At 42.4% G+C, this 18,979-nt stretch overlaps 2 protein-coding genes across 3 annotated transcripts; both read right to left on the bottom strand.

Annotated features, from left to right (window-relative positions):
• Positions 1 to 717: 717 nt before the first annotated feature.
• LOC109908564 (uridine-cytidine kinase-like 1) lies at positions 718 to 9,123 on the bottom strand. Of its 2 annotated transcripts, none has more exons than XM_020507230.2 (15): positions 9,057 to 9,123; positions 7,065 to 7,255; positions 6,828 to 6,934; positions 5,784 to 5,954; positions 5,563 to 5,634; positions 5,262 to 5,451; positions 4,926 to 4,987; positions 4,135 to 4,151; positions 3,831 to 3,929; positions 3,646 to 3,739; positions 3,466 to 3,531; positions 3,221 to 3,343; positions 2,938 to 3,045; positions 2,586 to 2,742; positions 718 to 2,131 (listed from the first exon to the last, which is right to left on the bottom strand). In XM_020507230.2, the coding sequence occupies exons 1-15, from the start codon at positions 9,074 to 9,076 to the stop codon at positions 2,040 to 2,042; spliced, it is 1,569 nt and encodes a 522-aa protein (XP_020362819.1). In that variant the 5' UTR covers positions 9,077 to 9,123; the 3' UTR covers positions 718 to 2,039. The 2 variants fall into 2 exon arrangements, with proteins under 2 accessions (XP_020362819.1, XP_031650313.1); XM_031794453.1 differs by lacking the exon at positions 9,057 to 9,123 and adding an exon at positions 7,753 to 9,020.
• A 346-nt stretch (positions 9,124 to 9,469) lies between these two features.
• Positions 9,470 to 18,175, bottom strand: LOC109907664 (sterile alpha motif domain-containing protein 10-like). Its single transcript, XM_020505762.2, has 5 exons — positions 18,163 to 18,175; positions 16,627 to 16,805; positions 10,626 to 10,794; positions 10,047 to 10,187; positions 9,470 to 9,831 (listed from the first exon to the last, which is right to left on the bottom strand). The coding sequence occupies exons 1-5, from the start codon at positions 18,173 to 18,175 to the stop codon at positions 9,806 to 9,808; spliced, it is 528 nt and encodes a 175-aa protein (XP_020361351.1). The 3' UTR covers positions 9,470 to 9,805.
• Between the last annotated feature and the right edge of the window lie 804 nt (positions 18,176 to 18,979).

The raw sequence follows: 18,979 nt of genomic DNA, 5'->3' as shown, positions 1-18,979 counted from the left end.
TTTGTCCAACCATGCCAGCTAACTTCACTAGACCAGTCTAAAGCTGTCCCTCCATTGAACTCTTTGTCATATGCGCTGTTCATGATCTGTTAAGATATTATTATTTTGCCTATTACAACATCATGATCAAATTATTGCCATATAATAAAGACACAAATCAAGCACAGGCTGGGTTTAGACAGGAATCCCAATTCTGATATTTTTCTACTAATTGGTCTTTTGACAAATCACATTTGATCTTTTTCAAAGCTGATCTGATTGGTCAAAAGATGAATTACTAAGAAAAAAAGATCAGAATTGGGCTGCCTGTCTAAAAGCAGCCATAGTAGGCAAAATAATATAAATCAATATCAAACTGCTCCTGAAACCAAAGGCAGCTCTGAAAAACATTGGTGGTGACTAATGGAAGACAAACGTTCTACAATCGTGCTACAGATTTATCACAGGAAAACATGATTTAATTGGCTATTAAGGCATTGAGAAAGTTGGATGCATTCAAGTAGATGTTTATAATTTTTGTACCCTTATTTTACCAGGTAAATTGACTGAGAACACATCCTCATTTACACCAACAACCTGGGGGATAGTTAAATGGAGGGGGGGTGGGGGGGTGAATGAGCCAATTGGAAGCTGGGGATGATTAGGTGACCATGATGGTATGAGAGCTAGGTTAGGAATTTAAGTAGATGTAAGTAAGGGTGACTGTTTCCTAAATGATAATCTGACATTCACTTTATTCCATAATTACACTCTAATAACACATGCATTTCCCAGAGATAAATGTTCAAATGTGGCGGCGTGTGTGTGTGTGCGTGCGTACAGAGGGGTCTGTGTCTGACTAGCTGGAGAAAAAAAATAGGTCACCCTTAAAACAAAAAGCTTACAGTCAACATCGCAACCGTCTGCTGAATTTTCATTGGTGGGCTTGTCTCCATAGTAACAGGTTAACCTTGAGGCAGTAGTCACATGGGCAGGCGAGTCTTGTGCTGTCTTGGAGAATACAACATGCATTGCATGACATCCATGATCACAGCCACCTACTCTGAGGGCTCTCACAGAGAAATATTGTGATTATAAATAAACAAATTCCCCACAAAACAGTGCTCTCTCATAACTCTACATGTAGGCTATGCTTGTAAGAGGTAGAAAATATAATGCATTCAACATTCATACATATGTGTGTACTATGTTAGGTGAAAATGACTACAATAAGCGTAACGTATGTCACACCCTAAAAAATTGGGGTAAGATAGATACAAAGATATATCATATTTGGCATTTAGCATCAAACATCAGCACATGTCATGATCTCTTTGTTCAGGTGAAGATCATTTAATTGCTAGTGACTGTTCTCTCAGTCATGGGTGGAGAGGATTCAATACCATTTCAACTCAATAGCTTTCAAATTGCTATACGTTTTCAAATACTTGAAAATAATGGGCAATTTCCAGTACATGATGTGTAATTTCACTCAATAAAAGGAATGGACCAATTGCAGACCGTCATATGATTTCTAGTGTGGTTTGAGTATCTGGGTGCACACACACAACATGGCAACACAGCAACTAAAATTGAACAATGCTTCCCCCTACAGGTTAGGAAGCTTCACTACCAAACTTTCAATAATCTATTTCATATCAAATTGCCAAGATAGCATAGCAATTGTCAAGATAGCATCCTCTTTAGAAGGGATGAAACTGATTCAGTTTCATGTAGCCCCATATATAAACATGTTCTGCTTGAGCAGTCCAGAACTGAACAATCCAACTGTATAAATAGAATAATAATCCCTCCATTTAAATATTGTAATATGTACCATAAAATAGAATACAAAATGTCTTGCTGTACATAAATGGGAGTAATGTCTTGTTTATAGAGAACCATTTGTTGTGTCTGTCTATAGCAGCTCAATGGAATCTGATTGGTGTTGCTGGTTAATCCTGCCCTTAACTAGCCTTGTTAAACCAGCCTGATTATCACAAATTCACAGTCTGGTTTCACAAGGCTAGCCTTTAACCTTGTGTTTCACAGAATCACGTTCATGTTTGTTGTTTCGGTCGCTCCTGTTCCTCATCGTCACTCCAGCCTGATGATCCACCATCTGTCCCAAAGTAGCGGTCCCCAAAGTCCCCTGTAATGACAGAAAACACAGAAATATAGAGTTAAATTACTTGGAGCAACACATCAGACATCACCGTGAAGAGCACATTACTGAGGCGGATTACAGAAAGGTGTAGTCATTGAAGCAGAATTCTAATTAAATAGGCCAATCAACATTACTGACTTCCCACTGGGCAAAAACTGGTTGAATCAACTTGGAAAACTAAATGGATACGCAAAAAGTCATCAACATGAGGGCATTTCATATTTTCTTTTCTTTCACCCAACTTTTAACCTAAATCCAATGACATGGTGAAATGTTTTACTGATTTCACATTGAATTCACGTTAGTTGACAACTCAACCAAATGTATATCAAAACTAAACGTTGAACTGACATCTGTGCTCAGTGGGTTACAACAGGAGGGAGTGGTTTGTACTAGTGTATGGGGTAAGACATGTTAGCTATATCGATGCCAAACCCACCAATCCCTGGAATGACTTGCAGGAAGTCATCAACACTCTTGTCCACAGCTGTGGTGATGATTTTGACCTTAGGGAAGGCGTAGGCCACCGAGTGCACCCCCAACTCTGCCATGAGCAGAGAGACCAGCGCAATGTTCTCCTCCTGCACCTCGTGGTCCTGCATAGACACAACACAACACATTTAGTCCTTTGGCCATCACTTTAAAACTCAGCCATTTAGTATGGTTAGTAATATCATAGAAATACAAATACTAATTATAATTCTATGGTTACTATAGCAATGAGTGATTAATCCTGAAGACAGGGTCTCTCTGTTATTATGGGATGGGGATGTCTATTACTGCCCCCTTACCAATAGGACCCGTACAGCCATCATGGCTGCAGCACCTGTAGACACAGTGCTGTCCATTAGAATGACATGGTCCTCGCTGATGTCTTTTGGCAGACGCAGGTAATGCAACTGGACAGGGATGAAGGAGAAACAGGGTTACCACAGAGATACGGTCAGGAAGAGGAGGCAGATCTTGTTACTAGGAAGACACCCAGTGAGGTGGATATACAGTAAGTGTGACTATTCTAAATAGGACCACGTCTCCTCTCTTCAGCCAATAAAGATCTATTCTATTCTAAAGTACCTCTGGTTCTCCTGAGTCCAGGTTGGTCTGGATGAGGATCTTGCCGATGCGGACATCCTTACACACAGCCCTCAGAGCAGGCTCCATGGTCTCCCCTGCCCGCAGGATAGACACACCTGTAATCTGGGGGGAGGAGGATGGAGCTTCAGCATGTTGACAAACACACAAAATCCATACTACTAGAAAGGAATACCAAACATAGTGCAGGGAAACAGGAGTAGTATCAATGACTGTACAGTACCCACCCCTTTTCCACTGAAGCTTCTCTTCCCATCATACTCCTGGCCCTGTGGGGTCTGTACCGTGCATGACTGTTACATGATACAATAGGGATGAAGTTAGCGACATTATGTCTAATCATATATAACAAAATAACATATTACAGTAGCATACACTATAAACATTGGTAAATAATGTCCACATACCTGAGAGGGCAGGAATGTTAGAGCATGTTCAATAAGGAGGCGCATCAACCTCTTGGAGTAGAAGATGAACTCGTCTCGACTGGTCTCCTGATTCCTGAATTACACAAATTAGTTGGAGGAGAATGAGAAGAAGAAAAAAAAGTGTCTGTTGATTCTAGACTGGCTCTATTTGAACGTGATCTGACCTGATGATGGTATGCAGGCCTTTAACTTGAGGCGTACCCTCCAACACACTGAGGGTCTGGGGGAGGGGCTGAGTCTGCTGGGCCGAGGCCAGGACCGCCCTGGAGGAAACAACACAAAGGAGAATACATTTGAATAGGTGACAATGACTAGACACTGTTCTGCTCTCCCACTAGTTCTTCAATAAAAGGAGTCCATGTAGTCACCCTGAGACACCTGGTGGGGGTATTGTGAATAACACCACTACAAAAACTCAAATACGGGGGAGGGAGGGAGTGAGGAGGTGTAAGAGATGTGTAAGCCTACCTGACACTGAGCTCACGCTGCACAAAGAGAGAGAGAAAGAGAGATCGAGACAGAATGTACAAGAAGGTGAATGAAACAGAGAGAGCGAGAGAGAAAAAGAAAGAGCGAGAAAGGCAAAGAGATGTCAGTCACTCATCCCCTCACAATACCTCTACAGATATTCCAGCATTCTGCCACTGTGTGACACCATCTTCTCATGCACTGCAGCTCAGAAATATTAAGAACACATTCCTGATATTGAGTTGCACCCCCACCCCCCACCCCTTTGCCCCCAGAACAGCCTCAATTCGTCAGGGCATGGACTCTACAAGGTTTCGAAAGCATACCACAGGGATGCTGGCCCATGTTGACTCCAATGCTTCCCACAGTTGTGTCAAGTTGGCTGTCCTTTGGGTGGTGGAACATTCTTGATACAAGGGAAACTGTTGAGCATGAAAAACCCAGCAGCGTTGCAGTTCTTGACACAAACCGGTGCGCCTGGCATCAACTATCATACCCAGTTCAAAGGCACTTAAATATTTTGTCTTGACCATCCACACTCTGAATGGCACACATACACAATCCATGTCTCAATTGTCTCAAGGCTTAAAAATCCTACTTTAACCTGTCTCCTCCCCTTCATCTACACTGATTGAAGTGGATTTAACGAATTTAAGGGACATCAATCAAGGGATTATAGCTTTCACCTGGATTCACCTGGTCAGTCTGTCATGGAAAGAGCAGGTGTTCTTAATGTTTTGTACACTCAGTGTATATAGTCTACTGAGTATAGTGTTCTGTTGCTCACTCACCTCCTCCATCTGCTTGTGGACATGCTGGACAATCAGGTCAATGGCCACCATGTTACCTCCACCTGGCAGAGGGAATCATATTTTCACTTGGAAACAACATATTTTAATTTGGAGAGAAACATTTCAGTAGCTCAAATGGCTACCACATAATTAACAATATCTGCACAGAATATCGGCTACGAAACCATAGTATATCAGCAGGATACATATGCCTTCATATTGGTATTAGCTGCCAATGGCTAACAAATATTATATTGAGAACGGCAGATGCCAAAATGCAGAATGCAGAAATATTGCACTTTTGACCTTTCTAACGGGTAGTGTTCCATCTCTCACCTCGTGGCACAACAATGTCTGCCAGTCGAATGTAGGGTTCAATGTACTGCTCAAACGCAGGCTTCACAAACTTGTTGTACTGCTTGATGACCCCCTCGATGTCCCGCCCGCGCTCTGTGATGTCCCTGCGAAGCCGACGTACCAGCCGGATGTCTGAGTCCGTGTCCACAAAGATCTTCATGTCTAGGAGCTGGAGACAAACAGAGCAACAATAGACCACTATGTTCCTGTACCTTGCAGTCACAGATGACAACTGATTCAGTAAAGAAGATATTAACATGTGATGATCATACAGCCTTACCTCCAAAAGCTCTTTGTCTGCAAAGGACATGATCCCCTCAAAGATGACCACACTTGCACCATACACAGTTTTCTACACAGGGAAGAGACAGACACAACAGAAATGCTCAGAACTGCAACAGCTGCCAGTTATACCCTTCTTCTGTTTATTTACAGTGGATAAATATATCAGGAGAATCTAGAGTTTTCCCTTGGTACATGGCCTTCAGGTTCTGCACTCACCCAGTCTTTCTGTCTGCCGTGTGTAGTGAAGTCATACACTGGGATCTTCACGCTCTTGCCCTGTTTGAGTCTCTTAACGGTGGCAACTAGCAGCTCAAAGTCAAACGCCCCTGGGTGGTCAAAGTTGTAGTCGTTACTGGTTGCCAGGGTCTGTTCCTCAGGGGTCAGAACCTAGGGGGTACAGGAGAGCAAACTTCAGGGAAAGATGGACACAGAAACACAATGGGATCTTTCATAGGGTAAAGGGAAAAGGTGAATGTGTAAAAACAAAAAGTTGTAATGCTGCCTACCCATGTAGCGCGTGCTCATGTAGGTTACTTTCTAAATGTGATCCATTACAGTTACTAGTTACCTGTCCAAAATTGTCATCAGTAATGTAACTTTTGGATTACCCAAACTCAGTAGCGTAATCTGAATACTTTAATTTACTTTCGGATTACTATCCCTTTAAGAAGCAGTAGAAGAAAACAGACTTGTGGTCAGACTTGCTCAGGTGGAACAAACCTAAACGTGTGCCTTTTTTCATGCTGAATTGAATGTCATTGTGAAAAGGTGTCATAATGTATTTTTTCAGAAACATCCTTTCTGAATTTAAATCGAATCTATGAAGTAATCAACACATTTTTCAAAAGTATCTGTAATCTGTTTACAATGTTACATGTAATCAGTTACTCACCAACCCTGTGTGTGTGTGTGTGTGTGTGTGTGTGTGATTGCGTTTACGTGTGCATGTGTGTGTGTGCTTGCATGTTGAGTCCATGGATTAGGGTGCATGTTGTTCCCTGGTGTTCTATAAACAGACATGATGGAAGGAAGAAGTGTGGGAGGGGATTACCCAGGCTGTGGACAGTCTCTTCCCCATGTGCTTCACATGTGATTAACATCATTAAGAGGGATGGGTTGTGGGTAGGCTCATTCATACAGTATCAAAAGGGTGTCTGTCAACAAGTCTGTTGTGAGGAATAGAGAGGAACTCCCCTTAACCTACAGTAGCATGTCCAGATGCTAAATCTCAAGCAAGCCAAATGAATGCCAGTCTCTCACCTTGTAAAAGGAGTCCATGGACAACAACACTACCCAGGGGACATCCAGAGCCTCAATGATCTTATTGGCCACCGTGGTCTTCCCTGATGCACTGCCCCCACACAACCCTGCAGACAAACACACATGTATGTTTAAGTACAACAACAAGTCATACAATAAGGAAAGACCATTACAACATTCCACATACAACATAAAAAATTCACAATTAAATAAGGCATACACCCATAACGGTTGTACCGATGACGAAGGCCTCTTTGGATTGTGCACCGTGCTCATCATACCAGGGGGGTCTGCCGGCTGTGTAAATGGTGCGTGTGCCGGTGCGAAGCAGGGGAGGCTCTGTCTTAGTCTGGGATGTGCTTTTCCTGCGTGGAGCCGTGATAGGAGAGCCAGGCAGGAGCCGATCTAACGAGTCTTCCCCACTACCACTGAGAAACAGCAATCATCATATCATCATTAACCTGTTATTAACATAGAGCTTTGGGTACAATTACAGTACAAGAAAAAGGAGGGATGTTTTTTAGGAGTGTTATAAAGTACTATAATGGTCCCTTTCGTAGGTAACGTCACTGATAAGGTTTATACCAACTCCGTCACACCCTTGTTTACTATCAAGCTCAACTGAAGGTTAAAAACCAGCTTAGCGGTTACATCAGACTCCAAATCCACATTTAGTACTGTTCAGGCACCACTAAAGCCCCAACATAAAAATCTTGATTTGTTTCAACACATATGTTTTTGGTAGATAGATCCTGCATTTCCCTGTACCTCTCATCACCAGTATGTCTCAACTGACATGGGATGGGACAACTCATCCCAACTCCCTCAACTCATCCCAACTCCCTCAACACACACAGGCAGAATGACTTCCACATCCATTCCAATAATCATGCATACAACACCACTATGTAAACAGACCACTTACCTGCGGGTCATCATGGACCAGCAGCCTGAGATTCTGGCTCCAGTGTATGCAGGCAGAGTCATATCTGCAGCGAAACAGGGAGGGCTGGCTGCTCCAGCTCAGGCCCAACAGGTACAGTACTCACTACAGTACTCACTACTAACACAGTAGAGCTCACACAGGCTAACGCTTACTGAGGCAGCAAACGTGGTCAAAGTTAACCCCCATAGAAAAGAGATTACAATCCACCTGACGCACTTTAGAGGGAGAGACAACGTCAGGTCATCTCTTTAGAGGTTGTCTCTCTAGACCTGTTTTACAATCTACCCACTGAATCTAGCCTCTCTCTTCCCTAATCTCAGCTCAGAGGAGAGTAAGGAAAATGTCACCAATTCTCTCCTTTTACCTCTCCATTTTCACCTCCCTCCCTCCCTTGTCTAAGTGTGTTTAAAAGGATCACAGAGTTGGTGCCTGTTATTAATAGAGGCCTGTTTACACCAGGACGCCCTCTACTGATCTTCATCTCCTATGCTGATCCTGACAGAGATAGCCTGTTCCCAGATCTGTTTGGCAAGAATTAGCAAAACAGCACAAACAGATCTGGGACCAGGCTAGGACAGAGATATCCTGCAGGGCAATCATGTTCCCAAGTGTTTGTCTGATTACGACTCCGTCTCTGACCTGCTGACAGTTGCTGTTTTATCATATTTTTGTCACAGTTTTTCCTTGCACAATGCCAGGCCACTGCATTTCATTCAGCATGTGTCCATTGATGGCACACATTTGTTTTACCATTGTGTAGGCTACCTAGTTATTACTGTAACAATCCACATACACTCAAATACTACAATTTCAGCAGATACATACTGAGAGCAGAGCAATGCAATAGCGTCATTCTGTTGTGTTATGTGCTAGATACAAGGCAGATGTCCATTATTAGACTGATCCTATTACGCGACTGCTTGGTGACATACTTTATTGGCGACGGCAGAGCAGCTGACACACAGCATTAAAATGATCATTGGTAAATGATCAAACTTGATATCCGACTCAGTTAACCGGTATTTGAATTCAATGTATAAAACTTCAAACATTCTATGAATCCCAACTTGACTGTGTGTTTATGCGCAGGTGGGACGTTACAGCTAAGCAAGCCACTGTGAGCTCTGGGAGGTCAAATGATGCCGTAGTAGATTAGGCTACAACGAAAGGCATACATCCAATGCAGTGCTCAGCACATAGTTATATATTTCAGGCTTCGTTTAAACAACATCAGCTAATGCAAGGTATAAGAATGAAATAGTCTATGCTGTTAGAACCAGTACCTGTCTGAGCGCGATGACATTTTCTTCCCGCTGCACTCAGCTTCCTCTTGCCCTCTTCGGTGCCGGCTGGTGGACAGCGCCATGTATTCAAGAGGATTGTGGGTAATGTAGTTGATCTTCACCAGTAGTGGATTGGGGTCACAGAAAAATCATGTAGGCCAATGTTAAGGACATAATACATTTTATTTATCTGAAATAAGGAGCCCTTCACCATAAATGTATTTCACAACAATCTATCCAATTTACAATTAAGCCCCAAATTAGAGTACACTATAGGATAATTCCAAGAAGAACCATTGTGACAAAAATATATAATTCACAACTAACCTTTGCACAGCTGTATGGTTAAAACATAAAATAACATAAAAATGGGCAACAAGACACAAACAGCCAATCTGACATGAAGCCTTTAATAACATCCTTTCATTTCAAATCACAGATAGAACTGTATAGTCTGTCCCTTTAGTTGGAAAACCAATATCCAACTTTTCAAAGTCGGGGCTGTGCTCTATTGATCACAGTACTGTATGTATATTTGGGAGTGTTCCATCTCCCCCGGTTCTGTCTGAGTTGGATATGGCATGTGATCATCTCATGTGTCCTCGTCAGAGTTAATAGTTTCCATGTGGTTCACATTACAGTCCTAGTTTCTGAATGGTGGACAGACTCCCAGCTTGTACATGGTTGAAGTGCTCTATAATCTTTCCAGTTTTCACTGTAAACAACCCAGTCAGAAATGGAATGTTATGTTACGATAGATTTCCAAAGGAGCCACCTGTTACAAGAGAAAGACAAGGAGAGAAAATAGGAACTGTTAGAATTACATTCAAATGTTAACTGCAATTTACACACACACACACACACACACACACACACACACACACACACACACACACACACACACACACACACACACACACACACACACACACACACACACACACACACACACACACACACACACACACACACACACACACACACACACACCTCTGCTAAGGAGCTGCAGGTTTCGTCCCTCCTCTTGCATATGCAGTTGAAGCACCTGCTGTAGGAGCTCCTGCCTCAGTGTCTCTTGCACCAAGCCCATTCTCTCCAGCTTCTCTCCATTCAGACGCAACAGAGCACGGCCTGACAGGGAACAGAGAGAGGAGGCTGTCATTAAGTGATTCAACTGTCACTACTCATACACACCCACACCGACTGTATTGTGTATTTTACTAGCATTTTCTGATGATGAATTATGGTTTTTCTGCTAGTGCACTTGTATCCACCCACACCTGCTGTATTCCAATCTCATTGCATGATTATTAATGAATAGTGCACTTGCTAGTGCACTTGTACCCTTTGATACCTGTATTGGGTAAAGAGTATTACAAGCATAGTTATTCAACTAACTCTACTCTGCCAGCCATCCAATCTTACTGTATTTTAGCCTCCTTTTATGATTGTAAATTATGATTTCGGGTTAGTGCACTTGTATCTACTCAAACCAACTGTATTTTACTCTGATTCTGTAATTTTGAATGATGTTCTTTGTGCCTGTAATACACGTGTCCTAGTTGATACCTGTGATGGCGTGATGAGAGAAGGCCTCTACGTAGGTCAGGTAGTTGTGAGGACAGTGTTTCTTCAACCACCTGCAGACGTCCTGCTGAGTCCATAACACCACAGGCTGGATCAGACTAGGCTGGGTGGGGCTGGTGTGGTAGATTCCATAGGAGTCGCCTGAACGGCGCTGAAATACACCCAAGCACACACACTGAATATTTTATTTCTGCAATGTCATATTTCCTTTCTGGCCCTCTACTGCTTCCATTATCTCTCAGACCCCTCCCCTCCCATTTAAGTGATGTGTTTTAACCTTGAGTGCCCCAAGGGATGACAACCTCACCACGTCAGTTAGACTAGCACATCCTTCATCCATCAAAACATCTGTCCAAACACCCAGGGGTCTTTCTTTCTTCTGGTCACCAAGGACCACTTTCATGATCTTAGCCACACAGATATAATGCATGACAATGCAGTTGCCAGGAATATAGTGATGGGAGTGACATTCCTTCAGTGGTGGACAAAGTACCCAATTGTCAAGTAAAGATACCTTAATAGAAAATGACTCAAGTAAAAGTCACCCATAAAATACTACTTGAGTATCAAAAGTATCAAAAGTAAAAGTATACATAATTTCAAATTACTTATATAAAGCACACCAGATGGCACAATTCTCTTGTTTTTAAAATGTATCGATAGCCAGGGGCACACTCCAACACTCAGACATCATTTACAAACAAAGCATTTGTGTTTAGTGAGTCCGACAGATCAGAGGTGGTAGGGATGACCAGGGATGTTCTCTTGATAAGTGTTTAAATGGACCATTTTCCTCTCCTGCTAAGCATTCAAAATGTAATAAGTACTTTTGGGTGTCAGGGAAATGTTTGGAGTAAAAAAGTACATTATTTTCTTTAGGAATGTAGTGAAGTAAAAGTAAAAGTTGTCGAAAATATAAATTATAAAGTACAGCTACCCCAAAAAACGACATAAGTAGTACTTTAAAGTATTTTAACTTAAGTACTTTACACCACTGCCATCCTTTACTTAACTCATGTTCATACCACTTTAGCTTATCTCTGCAACCACGGCATTTCTGGCAAAGTCATGCAAAAGCTAATAAGCCTTGGTTATTGTACACATGCACACATGTACACACACACACACACACACACACACACACACACACACACACACACACACACACACACACACACACACACACACACACACACACACACACACACACACACACACACACACACACACACACACACACACACACCAAGCAGCAGTGGGTGTCAAGGTTCAAGTTTCACATTTCACATTTTATTAGTCATATGTACGGGATACATATGGTAAACATCATCTAACAAAATGCTTACTGCAGGTTCCTTCTCGACAATGCAACAATAAGAAATAATACAAGATAAGAATACAAACAAAGTAAACGGCTCAGTATAAACATTTTAGCATCAGTATAATACAGGAAGGCACAATTTCTAGTCCAATATTTACATGTGTTTCGGGGAAGAGGAGATTGGGGGCAATGTGTTTAAATTAAGCAGCTTAATAAGAGTCTGGTAGCAGCAGTTGTGATGTGTGAGTAGCATGAATATACACTACTTGGCCAAAAATATGTGGACAACCTTTCAAATGAGTGGATTCAGCTATTTCAGCCAAACCCGTTGCTGACAGGTGTATAAAATCGAGGACACCGCCATGCAATCTCCATAGTCAAACATTGACAGTAGAATTGCCCGTATTGAAGGGCTCAGTGACTTTCAACATGTCACCGTCATAGGATGCCACCTTTTCAACAAGTCAGTTCGTCAAATTTCTGCCCTGCTAGAGTTGCCTCGGTCAAGTGTAAGTGCTGTTATTTTGAAGTGGAAACGTCTAGGAGCAACAACGGCTCAGCTGCGAAGTGGTAGGACACACAAGCTCACAGAACGAGACCGCTGAGTGCTGAAGCGCGTAGCGTGTAAAAACTGGAGCAGTGGACTCTGGAGCAGTGGAAAAGCATTCTCTAGAGTGATGAATCATGCTTCACCATCTGGCAGTCCGACAGGATTAATGTGGGTTTGACAGCTGCCAGGAGAACGCTACCTGCCTGAATGCATCGTGCCAGCTGTAAAGTTTGGTGGAGGATGAATAATCGTCTGGGGCTGTTTTTCATGGTTTGGGCTAGGCCCCTTAGTTCCAGTGAAGGGAACTCTTAACAATGCAGCATACAATTACATTCTAGACGATTCTATGCTTCCAACTTTGTGGCAACAGTTTGAGGAAGGCCCTTTCCTGGTTCAGCATGACAATGCCCCTGTGCACAAAGCGAGGTCTATATAGAAATGGTTTGTCAAGATTGGTGTGGAAGAACTAGCATTACTCCTCTGGATGGTTCTGACTTAGAATATGTGGACAACTATAAATACCTGTGTCTAACTAGACTGTAAACTCTCCTTCCAGACTCACATTAAGCATCTCCAATCCAAAGTTAAATCTCGAATCGGCTTCCTATTTCACAACAAAGCCTCCTTCACTCATGCTGCCAAACATACCCCCGTAAAACTGACTATCCTACCGATCCTTGGCGTCAGCGATGTCATTTACAAAATAGCCTCCAACGCTCTACTCAGCAAATTGGATGCAGTCTATCACAGTGCCATCCGTTCTGTCACCAAAGCCCCATATACTACCTGTATGCTCTCGTTGGCTGGTCCTCGCAACATATTCGTTGCCAAACACACTGGCTCCAGGTAATCTATAAGTCCTTGCTAGGTAAAGTTCTGCCTTATATCAGCTCACTGGTCACCATAGCAACACACTGTAGCATGCGCTCCATTAGGTATATTTCACTGGTCATCCCCAAAGCCAACACCTCCTTTGGCCGCCTTTCCTTCCAGTTCTCTACTGCCAATGACTGGAACAAATTGCAAAAATCCCTGACGTTGGAGACTTATATCTCCCTCACAAACTTTAAGCTTCAGCTGTCAGTGTAGCTTACCGATCGCTTCAGCTGTACACAGCCCATCTGTAAATAGCCCATCCAACCAACTTCCTACCTCATCCCCATATTTGTTTTTGTTTTTCTGCTCTTTTGCACACCAGTATTTCAACTTGCACATCCTCATCTGCACATCTATCACTTCAGTGTAAATTGCTAAATTGTAATTACTTTGCAACTATTGGCCTATTTATTGCCTTACCTCCTTACTTAATTTGCACACACTGTATACAGATTTTTCTATTGTGTTATCAACTGTACGATTGTTTATCCCATGTGTAACTCTGTGTTGTTTTTGTCGCACTGCTTTGCTTTATCTTGGCCAGGTCTCAGTTGTAAATGAGAACTTGTTCTCAACTGGCCTACCTGGTTAAATAAAGGTGAAATATATATATATTTTTAAATGCTCTCGTGGCTGAATGGAATTCCCCGCAGCAATGTTCCAACATCTAGTGAAGAGCCTTCACAGAAGAAGGCAGAAAAGGGGGGACCAACTCCATATCAATGCCCATGATTTTGGAAAATGTCCAAAATGTGTGTGTGTGTGTGTGTGTGTGTGTGTGTGTGTGTGTGTGTGTGTGTGTGTGTGTGTGTGTGTGTGTGTGTGTACCGTATGTCTGTGTGGGTGTGTGCATGAGCAGCTGGTCAGTCCAGTTCAAGTGTTCAGCAGTCTGATGACTTGTTGATATAAACGGTCTCTGAGACTGTTGGTATCAGACCTCTTGTTCCGATACCGCCCGTCTCACATTAGCATATATACACACTAAACCCATCACTAATGAAGCCTATCACATAAAAGGTCCCCCTGCAGATCAAACGCATACATTCATCTGAAACTATAAGATCAGGGAACATAGTTCTGTGAGCAATGAGCATCAGCATCAAACCAGAGTGCATGTGGGTCAGTCATATCCCAATACCAAATTCCTTCACTTTGAATCTCAGCAGGATATGGGTGACTAATCAAATGAAGCCTTTGATCATTCATTCAATTTAAAAATCAATGAATGCAGTGTTCTCTCCTTTTCTGCTCTGCTCTTCTTCTCCAGCAGCCCCACTTAAAGTTCAAAAGGTTTGAACTCAACATACTAGTGCTACACCCCTTGGCCTGAATTTGGCCAGCAACAAACAAAAACAAATAAGCTCTCTCCCTGCATTTTTCATCACAGACATTCATGATACAAGATTATGTAATGCATTGCATTGATCGTGAAAGACATAAAGCATGAAGCATATGCATGCATGGAAGGGGAAGGGAAGTATCTCTGTCATCAGCCCAAATTTGTAGGGTACTCGGAAACCGCAATGTATAGTAGAGATTCCTTCATTCATTGGTAAAAAAAAACAGTCACATTGAAATTGCAATAACATGATTTAAAGTCAATTTAAAAAACACAAAAGGTTCACTGCACTGTAATACCATGTAAAGGGAATACCATAATATATCAGATAGGGTGCTAGTGGGTAACTAGCCCCCCCTAAGAACGTGTCTAATTTTTGACACAAAAGAGCACCGTCTGGAAAGAAATTGATATGTGTATGAAGATCATGCTTAGGCTAATAAACTATAAAGGTAAAAAAATGGCTACAGTTGACAAGTTTTTTTTTTTACCGGGTATAACTGCCCCCCCGGTAGAAGAGTATGGCATAGGGTTTCACAGAAGTGTGTTAAAATACATTTAATCCGTTATATTTAGAAATTCTTTAGTAAGTAATACTTCAAGTTTAGTTGTCTTATTTGAATGATTTCAATAAAATATGGGGGGAATGGTTTTACACATGTCACCATTAATAACTGCACTATGAGGAGATTTGATGTCCCTCTTTTTAACTCACCTGCACATTACTTTTCTTTTTTCTTTCTTTGTTGTTCATTTTCTATACAATCCATTATGTACAATTGCACTAAATATGATTTGAATAATGCAAGATTTTAAATCCTTACAGTCTTTAAAATGACATTCAGGAGCAAAAGGTTCCCCCCCAAAAAAACATATATATATTTGGAATATAAAATTAGAATGGAATATAAATAATAACATGAAATAACATTGGAATATAACATTTAATAACAATAACTGAACTAATTAACTCAGTGTAACATTGATGTGGCAACTCTCTTATGCTTTGCTATTGCACGATTCTAATTTGTACCTGTAGGTCACAAATAAAGCTATCCCCAGTCAAATTGGAGCACAACTCACGAGCCCACCTACTGCACTGCTCACACCTAATCCAGTCCCCACCTGTGACTGAAAACAAGGAGAGAGATGCCCCATGGGCTAGTTACCCCCTATTACCCTAGCATTAATTGAACCAGGCACCGGGAACCGAGAACCAGGACCCCCCCCCCCCCCCTGCTCCAAATAGTAGAGCTATGGCCCAGTTCACACAAAATTGCTAGACATGCTTTGTTATAAAACATATCTGCCAGAGCACATACTGTAAGGTTCACCACAGCCATTAGATGTCATACAGTATATTGCACATTTTAGCTCTCGGTCCACAGACTAAGGCTGGTGTTTCTGTACAAAGGAAGGACAGCAGTTCTTTTTAAAGTCATTATAAAAGGCTGGACAGTCTGGACAGAGTGCCCCATAGCCCTCTGGATAAACAGCATCTTCCATTCTCCACGAACAAAGTGCTACTCGTGTTGGAACAATGGATAAAGTCCATTGCATTTGTCATTAAATATTTTTATATTTTGTCTTTGTGTTGGTAAATTACACAGGGCCAGAGAGAAGCTTACATACACGTCAATTAATGATTGAAAAAGACTGATCTGAGAGGAATAATAACCCATGAAGCTCTTTCCTTTTTCTAAATGTACATGTGCATCTAGAATAGGCCTACCAATTAGAGATGTAGTGGATGACTAGAAACAGATACAGCATCAAAAGGCAGCCATTAGCATCATGGCTGTAAAGCCCTACAGAAACGGGGTCACTTTTCACATCTGATCTGTGATTATGATCTGATATGCAGAAATAGAGATCTAAAATAGTTGAGGTACTCCACCTGATATTTCTCTGTCCCAGGCTGTTGGAGCAGCTTCACTGTCCGGCCCCCTGCTGTTTTCTGACCCCGCCCGTCATGCCAAGTCAGGTTCCCTCCTGTCCGTCGACTCAGGTGGTTGAAGTCCTCCGGCAGCGCTCTGTATTCCACAGCAGGCCGGCAGAAACTGAAACTGGAGGCCGCTACAAGAGTAAAAGAGACACATACAGTTTTGATTTGAGCAATAGGATTTGACTATAACAGTGGCAGTAAAGTCACAGGCTTGTGGTGCTTGAAATTCTCTCGCTGACTATGCTGTAATTTGCACTAGAAATGCCATGTGAAATCTGGAAAAATACATGCCAAAGAATTGTCAAACCCTGGGTGCCTTCTCATTGACAGATGGTCTCAACCATCATTACTAGGTGTTTTTCCAGACAGACCAAGCAGGTGTTATAATGGCTGAGCCATTAAACTGAGTCATTATGAGCTGATGTTCAAAGGAACTTCAACTTTTACCCAGATAGCTCCCAGGCATTTCTGGCAACTCCACATGACTACTGCATATAAATCAGTCGCTCATCATTATGTTTAGTTACTGGCAGACACACACCCTATTCCATTCTACAGGCAGGAAGTGTCTTTTCAGTATCATAATGAAGGGAAAAGGTGCTAGCTAGAGTAAACACACCATTACTGCAGCATAACCTGGCAACCAGCCACACAGGTCATTACTAATTAATGTGCCAGATTGGGTTGATTTTCTGTCTGTGTTGGAAGTGATGTTTTGAGTAGTGTGTGTGTGATGTTCATTCAAATGTTTCTTTTCTAATTGACACAGGACAGGACAGAACAAGAGACAGTAGAGGAGAGCATGAGAGGAGAGGAGATTAAAGGGTATATTTTGGTCCTTTTGCTTGTGCCCCTCCTCTGCATCATCCAGTATCCCCCTTATTCCAGACCCCCAACAGAGCCAAGGCTCGCAAAGGCAGCTCGTTATCAAGCCAAGCCATATGAATGCCACTGGTGGAGAACATTTCATAATGGACATATCCCTTCGATATCAACCCTCTAGTCTAGGTCTTCAGCATGGGGCATGGGTGTATGTTGCTTCATGACACTTAGAAAAGTAACTTCAATAAAAATATACTAGAAGTGTTTGAAAACATCGAATCTGAGATGTACCCAATCTTCAGTGAACAACTGGTTCCTTCATTTCAAAATAGGCGTTAAATTGTAAGGAATGGGTTATATGGCCAGTGGTCACTGTAAGCAAATGGACCCTAATCCGTCACCCTTAATCGCTGTCAATTTCAGCACCACGCCGTCCGGACAGCGGTTTCTGTTTGTGCTGCATAAAAATTCCACCTAAATTCTGAAATCTAAAGCCAAAAATAAGCAGGGGAAGTGGTCATGCAAGTTCAGCAAAACTAATGCTACACTGCGCACTTGTTTAGCTTAATCTGGCTTTACCGACAATAGAAAGTATATCACAAGAGAAGATAGGGGATGATTCGTCTATTGAGATGTCCGCATGCACGACTATTGGATCTCAATTACCGTCCACAGCCATGCCGTTTCACCTTTCCCTGTGACAGCACTAGTAAAAGTATCCAACAGGTAATCCTCGGTTTGTGGACTCCTCTCCGTTCCGCCAAAGTCTACACTGACAGGATGGTCTAACAATTAGCCGACTTGGAGAGGATCGTGAAAGTCACGTTATCTCCTTTTTACCGCCACTCAGGTGCCACTGCCAGTAGACAACTCTACATCTCGTGAGTTCATCGGTTATATCCAGGGTTGAATGGAAGAATTAACTCATGCAGCATTCAAATAGGCTGCCAAATGTCAAAATTGACACTGGAAGCGTTTCACTAAGTAAAAAAATAAACACAGATACGCTCTAGCGCAACCTCTTATCGGATGGTGCAGCTAATAGTGTCCTGTCCTGGGTGAAGTTATGAGTCTCTTTCGGTGCGGAATGTCCCAATGATGTTGGCTGACTGATTCTGTCAGTGCGGAGCTACTGCATGTATGTGTGGTTCATCTCGTCATGAGAATCAGGCGCGCGGCTTTTTCTCAAGAGCCAGCATGAGCGGTCTTAAAGTGCTGCCCAGAGCCCTGTAATTAGCGCAGCCAGTGGAGAGACTTTGAACACCGGCTGATGAAAAGCCAGCGCAAGACTCACACGCTAGAGGCAAAATAGAATAGAGAACATGCAGCATAAGGGATCCTCCTGCCTTTATTTACCAAAGAAAAGGAGCCAGAGCTCTGGTGCTCCTGGGGACCATACATTTCACCAAGATGACATCCACGGTGGAGCCTCAGAGCAAAGATAGCCAAGGGGAAACCCAAGGCTTTAGGCAGTGGCCCTTAC

The sequence above is a fragment of the Oncorhynchus kisutch genome, linkage group LG17, assembly GCF_002021735.2.
Source record: "Oncorhynchus kisutch isolate 150728-3 linkage group LG17, Okis_V2, whole genome shotgun sequence".
Taxonomy (NCBI): domain Eukaryota; kingdom Metazoa; phylum Chordata; class Actinopteri; order Salmoniformes; family Salmonidae; genus Oncorhynchus; species Oncorhynchus kisutch.
This window is presented reverse-complemented; position numbering and strand designations above follow the sequence as displayed.